Below are 13,753 nucleotides of genomic sequence, written 5' to 3'. Positions count from 1 at the left end.
GTCTAGGGGTCAGGGGTCAGGTACAAGACTTACTGCGGTCTGATCGACTGGTGGACAGTAGATCAGTAGAAGGTCTGTTACTCTGCTCTACCAGGTCTAGGGGTCAGGGGTTAGGTACAAGACTTACTGCGGTCTGATCGACTGGTGGACAGTAGATCAGTAGAAGGTCTGTTACTCTGCTCTACCAGGACTACAGCCATCCTGATGTCCTCCATCCATTTCACCATCTCTGATACACAGCTAGGTACAGAGTACAGACATGGGTTAGATGCACAGCTAAGACCTCTCTGATGACTGAATGTGGCCCCTGGGGCTAAATGAGTTCAACACCCCTGCTCTAGAACACCCTAAAACACTCTAAACCACCCTGGAACACTCTGAAACACCCTGGAACACCCTAAACCACCCTGGAAAACCCTAAAACACTCTAAACCACCCTGGAAAACCCTAAAACACTCTAAACCACCCTGGAAAACCCTAAAACACTATAAACCACCCTGGAAAACCCTAAAACACTCTAAACCACCCTGGAACACTCTGAAACATTCTAAAACACCCTAAAACATCTAGAAAACTGTAAAACACCCATAAACATATAGAAAACTGTAAAACACCCTAAACATCTAGAAAACTGAATAACACCCAGAACACATCTAGAACACTTGTACCTTGCTGCCACGACGACAGACTGGCGCTGACCAAACAGAGTGAAGGAATGAGGAACTCCCCACTCATCCTCACTCTCCCTGATCTGAGGACACAGACACGGGTTGGATCAGAGGAGAGTGACCTCTACTAATTCACAGCTGTGTTATGTTATCTGAAGCTAACAGCATGGGGCCAGCTTCCCGGACACACATTAAGTCTAATCCTGGAATAAATGTTTTCTCTATATATCTGCCGTTTTAGGACGAGGCTTAATGTGTGTCCAGGAAACTGGCCCATAATGTTATGGTTCAGGTTCTGGAGACTCTTACTGTCATGCCGTAGAGAGGCAGCTGGCCGTGAACTTTGAACTGGTTGTCTGCTGTCATACCTCTGCTGGTGTACACCAGGGAATCACTGAACTGGAGGAGAGAGGGAGGAACACAGATATATAATGAGACATCACTGAACTGGAGGAGAGAGAGGGAGGGAGGAACACAGAGATATAATGAGACATCACTGAACTGGAGGAGGAGAGAGGGAGGGCAGGAGGGAGGAACACAGAGATATAATGAGACATCACTGAAGTGGAGGAGGAGAGAGGGAGGGAGGAACACAGAGATATAATGAGACATCACTGAACTGGAGGAGAAGAGAGGGAGGAACACAGAGATATAATGAGACATCACTGTACTGGAGGAGGAGAGAGGGAGGAACACAGAGATATAATGAGACATCACTGAACTGGAGGAGGAGAGAGGGAGGGAGGAACACAGAGATATAATGAGACATCAATGAACTGGAGGAGAGAGGAACACAGAGATATAATGAGACATCACTGAACTGGAGGAGAGAGAGAGGGAGGGAGGAACACAGAGATATAATGAGACATCACTGAACTGGAGGAGGAGAGAGGGAGGGAGGAACACAGAGATATAATGAGACATCAATGAACTGGAGGAGAGAGGAACACAGAGATATAATGAGACATCACTGAACTGGAGGAGAGAGAGAGGGAGGGAGGAACACAGAGATATAATGAGACATCACTGAACTGGAGGAGAGAGGAACACAGAGATATAATGAGACATCACTGAACTGGAGGAGAAGAGAGGGAGGAACACAGAGATATGAGACATCACTGAAGTGGAGGAGGAGAGAGGGAGGGAGGAACACAGAGATATAATGAGACATCACGAACTGGAGGAGAATAGAGGGAGGGAGGAACACCGAGAGGGATAGGGTGAGTGAGGAGCAGAGGAGTCATGTGACAGGAAGTAGGAGGTAATGACTAACCAGGAAGAACATTCTTTGCTGTAGTCCTTTCCCTGAGAGCTTACTGAGACAGCCCAGTCTGATAAACTCCTGGATGGGTTACAGAAACAACACAGAGGAAACAATGAACAACGACATGTCTGGAAGTTAGATACACTAAAGGACAACATGAGGACTGATGTACTACAACTTGGAATGAATCAGTATAATACTTCTCAAAGCAAAGCCAGGGAAAACTGTTCTCTTACCCTGCCAGGTATAGCCAGGTCCTGGATGCCTGTCAGATCTTTCTTCAGTTCTAGAAGCTTCTGGATGTTCTCCATCTTCATCATGGTTCCCTGAAGCTGCAGCACCATCTCTGATATATCAGCTAGGGCAGCTAGAGGAGGAGTGTAAGTACACACACCATCTCTGATATATCAGCTAGAGGAGGAGTGTTAGTACACAAACCATCTCTGATATATCAGCTGGAGGATGAGTAAGTACACACACCATCTCTGATACATCAGCTAGGGCAGCTAGAGGAGGAGTGTTAGTACACACACCATCTCTGATACATCAGCTAGGGCAGCTAGAGGGGGAGTGTTAGTACACACACCATCTCTGATACATCAGCTAGGGCAGCTAGAGGAGGAGTGTTAGTACACACACCATCTCTGATATACCAGCTAGAGGAGGAGTGTTCTCTCTCTAACACACACCATCTCTGATGTATCTGCTAGAGGAGGAGTGTTCTCTCTATAACACACACCATCTCTGATATATCAGCTAGAGGAGGAGTGTAAGTACACACACCATCTCTGATATATCAGCTAGGGCAGCTAGAGGAGGAGTGTTAGTACACACACCATCTCTGATACATCAGCTAGGGCAGCTAGAGGGGGAGTGTTAGTACACACACCATCTCTGATACATCAGCTAGGGCAGCTAGAGGAGGAGTGTAAGTACACACACCATCTCTGATACATCAGCTAGGGCAGCTAGAGGAGGAGTGTTAGTACACACACCATCTCTGAAATATCAGCTAGAGGAGGAGTGTTCTCTCTCTAACACACACCATCTCTGATATATCAACTAGAGGAGCAGGGTTCTCTCTCTAACACACACCATCTCTGATATACCAGCTAGAGGAGCAGGGTTCTCTGAGATATTAACTAGACAACTAGAGGAGCAGGGTTCTCTCTCTAACACACACCATCTCTGATATACCAGCTAGAGGAGCAGGGTTCTCTGAGATATTAACTAGACAACTAGAGGAGCAGGGTTCTCTAAGATATTAACTAGGGGAGCAGGGTTCTCTCAGATATTAACTAGACAACTAGAGGAGCAGGGTTCTCTGAGATATTAACTAGACAACTAGAGGAGGAGGGTTCTCTCAGATAATAACTAGACAACTAGAGGAGCAGGGTTCTCTGAGATATTAACTAGGACAACTAGAGGAGCAGGGTTCTCTCTCTGAGATATTAACTAGACAACTAGAGGAGGAGGGTTCTCTCTGAGATATTAACTAGACAACTAGAGGAGGAGGGTTCTCTCTGAGATATTAACTAGACAACTAGAGGAGCAGGGTTCTCTCTGAGATATTAACTAGACAACTAGAGGAGCAGGGTTCTCTCTGAGATATTAACTAGAGGAGCAGGGTTCTCTCTCTGAGATATTAACTAGACAACTAGAGGAGCAGGGTTCTCTCTGAGATATTAACTAGACAACTAGAGGAGCAGGGTTCTCTCTGAGATATTAACTAGACAACTAGAGGAGGAGGGTTCTCTCTGAGATATTAACTAGACAACTAGAGGAGCAGGGTTCTCTCTGAGATATTAACTAGACAACTAGAGGAGCAGGGTCCTACCTCTGCTGTCTCTGAAGTCTTGGTGTGTGGGGGGGTAGTGTTTGCAGAGTCTCTCCAGAATCAGTTTGTAGTGCAGCAGACGATGCAGGGGGCGTAGCAGGAACATGTTCAGGGACAGGTAACACACCTTCTGCTGCTCAAACTCTCGACACAACTCCTGCAGCCGCTGGGAGGCACGGCACGAACGCTCCAACTCAACCAACACCTCACCGTGACGCTGCAGGAGGGACGTCAACTGCTGCTGGGGCAGAGAGGAGAGGGGTAGGTTAGGTAGAAGATGTAGGGGTTAGAGAGAGAGGAGAGGGGTAGGTTAGGTAGAAGATGTAGGGGTTAGAGAGAGAGGAGAGGGGTTAGAGAGAGAGGAGAGGGGTTAGAGAGAGAGGAGAGGGGTTAGAGAGAGAGGAGAGGGGTAGGTTAGGTAGAAGATGTAGGGGTTAGAGAGAGAGGAGAGGGGTTAGCGAGAGAGGAGAGGGGTAGGTTAGATAGAAGATGTAGGGTTTAGGGAGAGAGGAGAGGGGTAGGTTAGGAAGATGTAGGGGTTAGGGAGAGAGGAGAGGGGTAGGTTAGGTAGAATATGTAGGGGTTAGGGAGAGAGGAGAGGGGTAGGTTAGGTAGAAGATGTAGGGGTTAGAGAGAGAGGAGAGGGGTAGGTTAGGTAGAAGATGTAGGGGTTAGAGAGAGAGGACAGGGGTAGGTTAGGTAGAAGATGTAGGGGTTAGAGAGAGAGGAGAGGGGTTAGCGAGAGAGGAGAGGGGTAGGTTAGGTAGAAGATGTAGGGTTTAGGGAGAGAGGAGAGGGGTAGGTTAGGTAGAAGATGTAGGGGTTAGAGAGAGAGGAGAGGGGTTAGAGAGAGAGGAGAGGGGTAGGTTAGGTAGAAGATGTAGGGGTTAGAGAGAGAGGAGAGGGGTTAGCGAGAGAGGAGAGGGGTAGGTTAGATAGAAGATGTAGGGGTTAGAGAGAGAGAGGACAGGGGTAGGTTAGGTAGAAGATGTATGGGTTAGAGAGAGAGGAGAGGGGTTAGCGAGAGAGGAGAGGGGTAGGTTAGGTAGAAGATGTAGGGGTTACGGAGAGAGGAGAGGGGTAGGTTAGGTAGAAGATGTAGGGTTAGAGAGAGAGGAGAGGGGTAGGTTAGGTAGAAGATGTAGGGGTTAGAGAGAGAGGAGAGGGTGGTTAGAGAGAGAGGAGAGGGGTAGGCTAGGTAGAAGATGTAGGGGTTAGAGAGAGAGGAGAGGGGTAGGTTAGGTAGAAGATGTAGGGGTTAGAGAGAGAGATGAGAGGGGTAGGTTAGGTAGAAGATGTATGGGTTAGAGAGAGAGGAGTAGGCTAGGTAGAAGATGTAGGGGTTAGAGAGAGGAGAGGGGTAGGTTAGATAGAAGATGTAGGGGTTAGAGAGAGAGGAGAGGGGTAGGTTAGGTAGAAGATGTAGGGGTTAGAGAGAGAGGAGAGGGGTTAGCGAGAGAGGAGAGGGGTAGGTTAGATAGAAGATGTAGGGGTTAGAGAGAGAGAGGACAGGGGTAGGTTAGGTAGAAGATGTATGGGTTAGAGAGAGAGGAGAGGGGTTAGCGAGAGAGGAGAGGGGTAGGTTAGGTAGAAGATGTAGGGGTTACGGAGAGAGGAGAGGGGTAGGTTAGGTAGAAGATGTAGGGTTAGAGAGAGAGGAGAGGGGTAGGTTAGGTAGAAGATGTAGGGGTTAGAGAGAGAGGAGAGGGTGGTTAGAGAGAGAGGAGAGGGGTAGGCTAGGTAGAAGATGTAGGGGTTAGAGAGAGAGGAGAGGGGTAGGTTAGGTAGAAGATGTAGGGGTTAGAGAGAGAGATGAGAGGGGTAGGTTAGGTAGAAGATGTATGGGTTAGAGAGAGAGGAGTAGGCTAGGTAGAAGATGTAGGGGTTAGAGAGAGGAGAGGGGTAGGTTAGATAGAAGATGTAGGGGTTAGAGAGAGAGGAGAGGGGTAGGTTAGGTAGAAGATGTAGGGGTTAGAGAGAGAGGAGAGGGGTAGGTTAGAGAGAGAGGAGAGGGGTTAGAGAGAGAGGAGAGGGGTAGGCTAGGTAGAAGATGTAGGGGTTAGAGAGAGAGGAGAGGGGTAGGTTAGATAGAAGATGTAGGGGTTAGAGAGAGAGGAGAGGGGTAGGTTAGATAGAAGATGTAGGGGTTAGAGAGAGAGGAGAGGGGTAGGTTAGGTAGAAGATGTAGGGGTTAGAGAGAGAGGAGAGGGGTAGGTTAGAGAGAGAGGAGAGGGGTTAGAGAGAGAGGAGAGGGGTAGGCTAGGTAGAAGATGTAGGGGTTAGAGAGAGAGGAGAGGGGTAGGCTAGGTAGAAGATGTAGGGGTTAGAGAGAGAGGAGAGGGGTAGGTTAGATAGAAGATGTAGGGGTTAGAGAGAGAGGAGAGGGGTAGGTTAGATAGAAGATGTAGGGGTTAGAGAGAGAGGAGAGGGGTAGGTTAGGTAGAAGATGTAGGGGTTAGAGAGAGAGATGAGAGGGGTAGGTTAGGTAGAAGATGTAGGGGTTAGAGAGAGAGGAGAGGGGTAGGTTAGGTAGAAGATGTAGGGGTTAGAGAGAGAGGAGAGGGGTAGGTTAGAGAGAGGAGGGGTTAGAGAGAGAGGAGAGGTGTAGGCTAGGTAGAAGATGTAGGGGTTAGAGAGAGAGGAGAGGGGTAGGCTAGGTAGAAGATGTAGGGGTTAGAGAGAGAGGAGAGGGGTAGGTTAGGTAGAAGATGTAGGGGTTAGGGAGAGAGGAGAGGGGTAGGTTAGGTAGAATATGTAGGGGTTAGGGAGAGAGGAGAGGGGTAGGTTAGGTAGAAGATGTAGGGGTTAGGGACAGAGGAGAGGGGTAGGTTAGGAAGATGTAGGGGTTAGAGAGAGAGGAGAGGGGTAGGTTAGGAAGATGTAGAGGTTAGCTGCTACTGTATAGATGCCAACCCCATGTGATTATCATGATCAACCCCATGCGATACTCCTAGATATTCATCAGATGGCTGTAACTCCACCTATAACCCACAGGTCATTACTCTGAGGACATGTTGAAGGGCAGGAACGATATCCACGTCTGCTGTACCTTTAACCCCTGAATGTTCTTCAGCATGACGTCACCGACACGCTGGTAGTCTCCTTTAATGTGGGCGTTGGACCGGCCCTCCCTGGTGACAGAGAGAAATCAACATGGTTACCTGCTTCTAAGCCTAACCCTGCAGGAGACAGACAGACGTTTCACCCCCTCTCTCAGTGACACCATAGTGAGGGGCAAGTGGAGGAACAACATCACTCATTCAGTAACCCATCTGTCCATCTCTAATTGAAACCACATTGCAACAGCGTGATTAACAGCTGAGAAGCATCAATCCCCGGGAGAAGATCAAACCCTTGCTGTGAGTGGTTGAGAGAGTTATGACACGTTGACTGCATTCCTGAGATTCTCCAACCCACATGTAGATGTGCCACATGTACCTACTGGAGAACACTGAGCTACTCGACGTAGTTACACAGCTCCACCAGCAGATGGGGTAGTGGAGCAGTATTCAGTAGGTCTGTCCTCTCAGATGAGCAGTATTCACTAGGTCTGTCCTCTCAGAGGAGCAGTATTCAGTAGGTCTGTCCTCTCAGAAGAGCAGTATTCACTAGGTCTGTCCACTCAGATGAGCAGTATTCACTAGGTCTGTCCTCTCAGAGGAGCAGTATTCAGTAGGTCTGTCCTCTCAGAGGAGCAGTATTCACTAGGTCTGTCCTCTCAGAGGAGCAGTATTCACTAGGTCTGTCCACTCAGAGGAGCAGTATACACTAGGTCTGTCTCTGATGGGTCGGCCACCAGGGGTGTACGATGGGTCGTCCACCAGGGTCTGATGGGTCGTACACCAGGGGTCTCTGATGGGTCGTCCACTGGGTATCTGATGGGTCGTCCACCGGGGTCTGATGGGTCGTCCACCGGGGTCTGATGGGTCGTCCACCAGGGTCTCTGATGGGTCATCCACCAGGGTCTCTGATGGGTCGTCCACCAGGGTTTCTGATGGGTCGTCCACCAGGGGTCTCTGATGGGTCGTCCACCAGGGGTCTCTGATGGGTCGTCCACCAGGGGTCTCTGATGGGTCGTCCACCAGGGGTCTCTGATGGGTCGTCCACCGGGGTCTCTGATGGGTCATCCACCAGGGTCTCTGATGGGTCGTCCACCAGGGTCTCTGATGGGTCGTCCACCAGGGGTCTCTGATGGGTCATCCACCAGGGTCTGATGGGTCGTCCACCAGGGTCTGATGGGTCGGCCACCAGGGGTCTCTGATGATGATCAGTCCTGTATGACCGGCTGCTGTAGTGACTCACTGAAGAGTGGTGCTGAAAACCTGGACGTACACACACACACACACACTCTCAACACACCCACACACACACACACCCACAACACACACCCACAACACACACACACACACACACACACATCCCCCCACCCACCCACACACACACACATCCCCCCACCCACACCACACCCACACACACCCACCCACTCCTCACCATTGCTGCAGCCTCTGCTCCACCTCCTTGAGGAAGGCCTGGTGTAACTGATAGACTGGATCATAGTTGGTGTTGATCAGAGTCCTCACTGAGTCTGGCAGGATGTCCTCTTTACCCAGCACAGCCTGGAACCACTGAGACAACACACAGCTGTTAGACTACCTCTTTACCCAGCACAGCCTGGAACCACTGAGACACAACACAGCCTGGAACCACTGAGACAACACAGCTGTTAGACTACCTCTTTACCCAGCACAGCCTGGAACCACTGGGACACAACACAGCTGTTAGACTACCTCTTTACCCAGCACAGCCTGGAACCACTGGGACACAACACAGCTGTTAGACTACCTCTTTGCCCAGCACAGCCTGGAACCACTGGGACACAACACAGCTGTTAGACTACCTCTTTACCCAGCACAGCCTGGAACCACTGAGACAACACAGCCTGGAACCACTGAGACACAACACAGCTGTTAGACTACCTCTTTACCCAGCACAGCCTGGAACCACTGGGACAACACAGCCTGGAACCACTGAGACACAACACAGCTGTTAGACTACCTCTTTACCCAGCACAGCCTGGAACCACTGGGACACAACACAGCCTGGAACCACTGAGACACAACACAGCTGTTAGACTACCTCTTTACCCAGCACAGTCTGGAACCACTGGGACAACACAGCTGTTAGACTTCCTCTTTACCCAGCACAGCCTGGAACCACTGAGACAACACAGCTGTTAGACTACCTCTTTACTCAGCACAGCCTGGAACCACTGGGACAACACAGCTGTTAGACTACCTCTTTACCCAGCACAGCCTGGAACCACTGAGACACAACACAGCTGTTAGACTACCTCTTTACCCAGCACAGCCTGGAACCACTGGGACACAACACAGCCTGGAACCACTGCGACAACACAGCTGTTAGACTACCTCTTTACTCAGCACAGCCTGGAACCACTGAGACAACACAGCTGTTAGACTACCTCTTTACTCAGCACAGTCTGGAACCACTGAGACACAACACAGCCTGGAACCACCGGGACACAACACAGCCTGGAACCACTGGGACACAACACAGCCTGGAACCACTGGGACACAACACAGCCTGGAACCACTGGGACACAACACAGCCTGGAACCACTGGGACACAACACAGCTGTTAGACTACCTCTTTACCCAGCACAGCCTGGAACCACTGGGACACAACACAGCCTGGAACCACTGGGACACAACACAGCTGTTAGACTACCTCTTTACCCAGCACAGCCTGGAACCACTGAGACAACACAGCTGTTAGACTACCTCTTTACTCAGCACAGTCTGGAACCTCTGAGACACAACACAGCCTGGAACCACCGGGACACAACACAGCCTGGAACCACTGGGAAACAACACAGCCTGGAACCACTGGGACACAACACAGCCTGGAACCACTGGGACACAACACAGCTGTTAGACTACCTCTTTACCCAGCACAGCCTGGAACCACTGGGACACAACACAGCCTGGAACCACTGGGACACAACACAGCTGTTAGACTACCTCTTTACCCAGCACAGCCTGAAACCACTGAGACAACACAGCTGTTAGACTACCTCTTTACCCAGCACAGCCTGGAACCACTGAGACAACACAGCTGTTAGACTACCTCTTTACCCAGCACAGCCTGGAACCACTGGGACACAACACAGCTGTTAGACTACCTCTTTACCCAGCACAGCCTGGAACCACTGGGACACAACACAGCCTGGAACCACTGGGACACAACACAGCTGTTAGACTACCTCTTTACCCAGCACAGCCTGGAACCACTGGGACACAACACAGCTGTTAGACTACCTCTTTACCCAGCACAGTCTGGAACCACTGGGACAACACAGCTGTTAGACTACCTCTTTACCCAGCACAGCCTGGAACCACTGGGACACAACACAGCTGTTAGACTACCTCTTTACCCAGCACAGCCTGGAACCACTGGGACACAACACAGCTGTTAGACTACCTCTTTACCCAGCACAGCCTGGAACCACTGGGACACAACACAGTCTGGAACCACTGGGACAACACAGCTGTTAGACTACCTCTTTACCCAGCACAGCCTGGAACCACTGAGACACAACACAGCCAGTTGTGGTAGTGGAGCTGGGGGGGTCTAACTAGCTGTATAGGTAGTGTAGCTGGGGGGTCTACAGGACACCAGCTGTATAGGTAGTGTGGCTGGGGGGGCCTACAGAAGACCAGCTGTATAGGTAGTGTATCGGGGGGGGGGGGGGGGTCTAACCAGCTGTATAGATAGTGTAGCTGGGGGGTCTAACTAGCTGTATAGGTAGTGTAGCTGGGGGGGGGGGTCTAACCAGCTGTATAGGTAGTGTAGCTGGGGGGGGTCTAACTAGCTGTATAGGTAGTGTAGCTGGGGGGGTCTAACCAGCTGTATAGGTAGTGTAGCTGCGGGGTTTTTTAACCAGCTGTATAGGTAGTGTAGCTGGGGGGGTCTAACCAGCTGTATAGCTAGTGTAGCTGCGGGGGTTTTTAACCAGCTGTATAGGTAGTGTAGCTGGGGGGGTCTAACCAGCTGTATAGCTGTGGGGTTTTTTAACCAGCTGTATAGGTAGTGTAGCTGGGGAGGTCTAACCAGCTGTATAGGTAGTGTAGCTGGGGGGGTTTAACCAGCTGTATAGGTAGTGTAGCTGGGGGGGTTTAAGTGTAGCTGGGGGGGTTATTACTAGTCTATCATTGTTATTACTAGTCTAACCATTATTACTAGTCTAACCATTATTACTAGTCTCACCATTGTTATCACTAGTCTACCATTGTTATTACTAGTATATCATTGTTATTACTAGGCTAACCATTATTACTAGTCTAACCATTATTATCACGAGTCTATCATTGTTATTACTAGGCGAACCATTGTTATTACTAGTCTATCATTGTTATTACTAGTCTATCATTGTTATTACTAGGCTAACCATTATTACTAGTCTAACCATTGTTATTACTAGGCTAACCATTATTACTAGTCTATCATTGTTATTACTAGTCTAACTATTGTTATCACTAGTCTATCATTGTTATTACTAGGCTAACCATTATTACTAGTCTAACCATTGTTATTACTAGGCTAACCATTATTACTAGTCTATCATTGTTATCACTAGGCTATCATTGTTATTACTAGTCTAACCATTATTACTAGTCTAACCATTGTTATTACTAGTCTGTCATTGTTATTACTAGGCTAACCATTATTACTAGTCTACCATTGTTATTACTAGTCTATCATTGTTATTACTAGGCTAACCATTATTACTAGTCTACCATTGTTATTACTAGTCTATCATTGTTATTACTAGTCTAACCATTGTTATTACTAGTCTATCATTGTTAGCCTCCAGTATTTATGCTGCAGTAGTTTATGTGTCGGGGGGCTAGGGTCAGTTTGTTATATCTGGAGTACTTCTCCTGTCCTATTCGGTGTCCTGTGTGAATGTAAGTGTGCTTTCTCTAATTCTCTCCTTCTCTCTTTCTTTCTCTCTCTCGGAGGACCTGAGCCCTAGGACCATGCCCCAGGACTACCTAACATGATGGCTGTCCCCAGTCCACCTGGCCGTGCTGCTGCTCCAGTTTCAACTGTTCTGCCTTATTATTATTGGACCATGCTGGTCATTTATGAACATTTGAACATCTTGGCCATGTTCTGTTATAATCTCCACCCGGCACAGGCAGAAGAGGACTGGCCACCCCACATAGCCTGGTTCCTCTCTAGGTTTCTTCCTAGGTTTTGGCCTTTCTAGGGAGTTTTTCCTAGCCACCGTGCTTCTACATCTGCATTGCTTGCTGTTTGGGGTTTTAGGCTGGGTTTCTGTACAGCACTTTGAGATATCAGCTGATGTACGAAGGGCTATATAAATACATTTGATTTGATTTGATTTATTACTAGGCTAACCATTATTACTAGTCTAACCATTGTTATCACTAGTCTATCATTGTTATTACTAGGCTAACCATTATTACTAGTCTAACCATTGTTATCACTAGTCTATCATTGTTACTACTAGTCTTACGACAGTTATTACTAGTTTTACCATGGTTACTACTAGTCTTACCACTTATTACTACTAGTCTTACCAGTTACTACTAGTCATACCATGGTTACACCTAGTCTTATCGGTTACTACTAGTCTTACCATGGTTACTACTAGTCTTACCACTTATTACTACTAGTCTTACCACTTATTACTACTAGTCTTACCACTTATTACTACTAGTCTTACCATGGTTACACCTAGTCTTACCATGGTTACATCTAGTCTTACCACGGTTACACCTAGTCTTACCACAGTTACACCTAGTCTTACCACGGTTACACCTAGTCTTACCACGGTCACTACTAGACTTACCACTTATTACTACTAGTCTTACCAGTTACTACTAGTCATACCATGGTTACACCTAGTCTTATCGGTTACTACTAGTCTTACCACTTATTACTACTAGTCTTACCATGGTTACTGCTAGTCTTACCATGGTTACTACTAGTCTTACCATGGTTACTACTAGTCTTACCACTTATTACTACTAGTCTTACCATGGTTACACCTAGTCTTACCATGGTTACACGTAGTCTTACCACGGTTACACCTAGTCTTACCACGGTTACACCTAGTCTTACCACGGTTACACCTAGTCTTACCACGGTTACACCTAGTCTTACCACGGTTACACCTAGTCTTACCACGGTTACACCTAGTCTTACCACGGTCACTACTAGACTTACCACTTATTACTACTAGACTTACCACTTATTACTACTAGTCTTACCAGTTACACCTAGTCTTACCACGGTTACTACTAGTCTTACCACGGTTACACCTAGTCTTACCACGGTTACTACTAGTCTTACCACGGTTACACCTAGTCTTACCACGGTTACTACTAGTCTTACCACGGTTACTACTAGTCTTACCACGGTTACACCTAGTCTTACCACGGTTACACCTAGTCTTACCACGGTCACTACTAGTCTTACCACGGTTACTACTAGTCTTACCACGGTTACTACTAGTCTTACCGCAGTTACTACTAGTCTTACCGCGGTTACTACTAGTCTTACCGCGGTTACTACTAGTCTTACCACGGTTACTACTAGTCTTACCACGGTTACTACTAGTCTTACCGCGGTTACTACTAGTCTTACCACGTATTGCTAGTCTTACCATGGATATAACTAGTCTTATAGTCTTACCACGGTTATTGCTAGTCTTACACAGTTATTACTAGTCTTACCGGGGTTATAGCTAGTCTTACCGGGGTTAAAACTAGCCATGCCACGGTTATAACTAGTCGTGCCACGGTTATAACTAGTCGTGCCACGGTTATAACTAGTCGTGCCACGGTTATAACTAGTCGTGCCACGGTTATAACTAGTCGTGCCACGGTTATAACTAGCCGTGCCACGTTTATAACTAGTCGTGCCACGGTTATA

General features: G+C 48.1%; 1 protein-coding gene across 9 annotated transcripts in view; it reads right to left on the bottom strand.

Annotated features, from left to right (window-relative positions):
• LOC110515620 (FERM, ARHGEF and pleckstrin domain-containing protein 1) overlaps positions 1–13,753 on the bottom strand; it is a 96,136-nt gene that overhangs the window by 10,532 nt on the left and 71,851 nt on the right. For 7 of the 9 annotated variants that reach the window (XM_090206682.1, XM_090206678.1, XM_090206679.1 and 4 more), the window contains exons 16-23: positions 8,261–8,394; positions 6,819–6,900; positions 3,770–4,007; positions 2,169–2,299; positions 1,942–2,010; positions 978–1,067; positions 669–751; positions 128–240 (exon numbers count right to left, since the gene is read on the bottom strand). In XM_090206682.1, coding sequence (XP_090062808.1) covers positions 128–240; positions 669–751; positions 978–1,067; positions 1,942–2,010; positions 2,169–2,299; positions 3,770–4,007; positions 6,819–6,900; positions 8,261–8,394 — 940 coding nt within the window. Of the gene's footprint in view, positions 1–127; positions 241–668; positions 752–977; positions 1,068–1,941; positions 2,011–2,168; positions 2,300–2,421; positions 2,742–2,832; positions 2,901–3,769; positions 4,008–6,818; positions 6,901–8,260; positions 8,395–13,753 lie in introns of those variants that run through there. The other 2 variants (XM_090206685.1, XM_090206686.1) reach the window with 2 other exon arrangements.

Source organism: Oncorhynchus mykiss, chromosome 18, assembly GCF_057628025.1.
Source record: "Oncorhynchus mykiss isolate SJ-2025 chromosome 18, ASM5762802v1, whole genome shotgun sequence".
Taxonomy (NCBI): domain Eukaryota; kingdom Metazoa; phylum Chordata; class Actinopteri; order Salmoniformes; family Salmonidae; genus Oncorhynchus; species Oncorhynchus mykiss.
The sequence above is the reverse complement of the archived record's forward strand: the minus strand, read 5'-3'. Positions and strand labels throughout refer to the sequence as shown.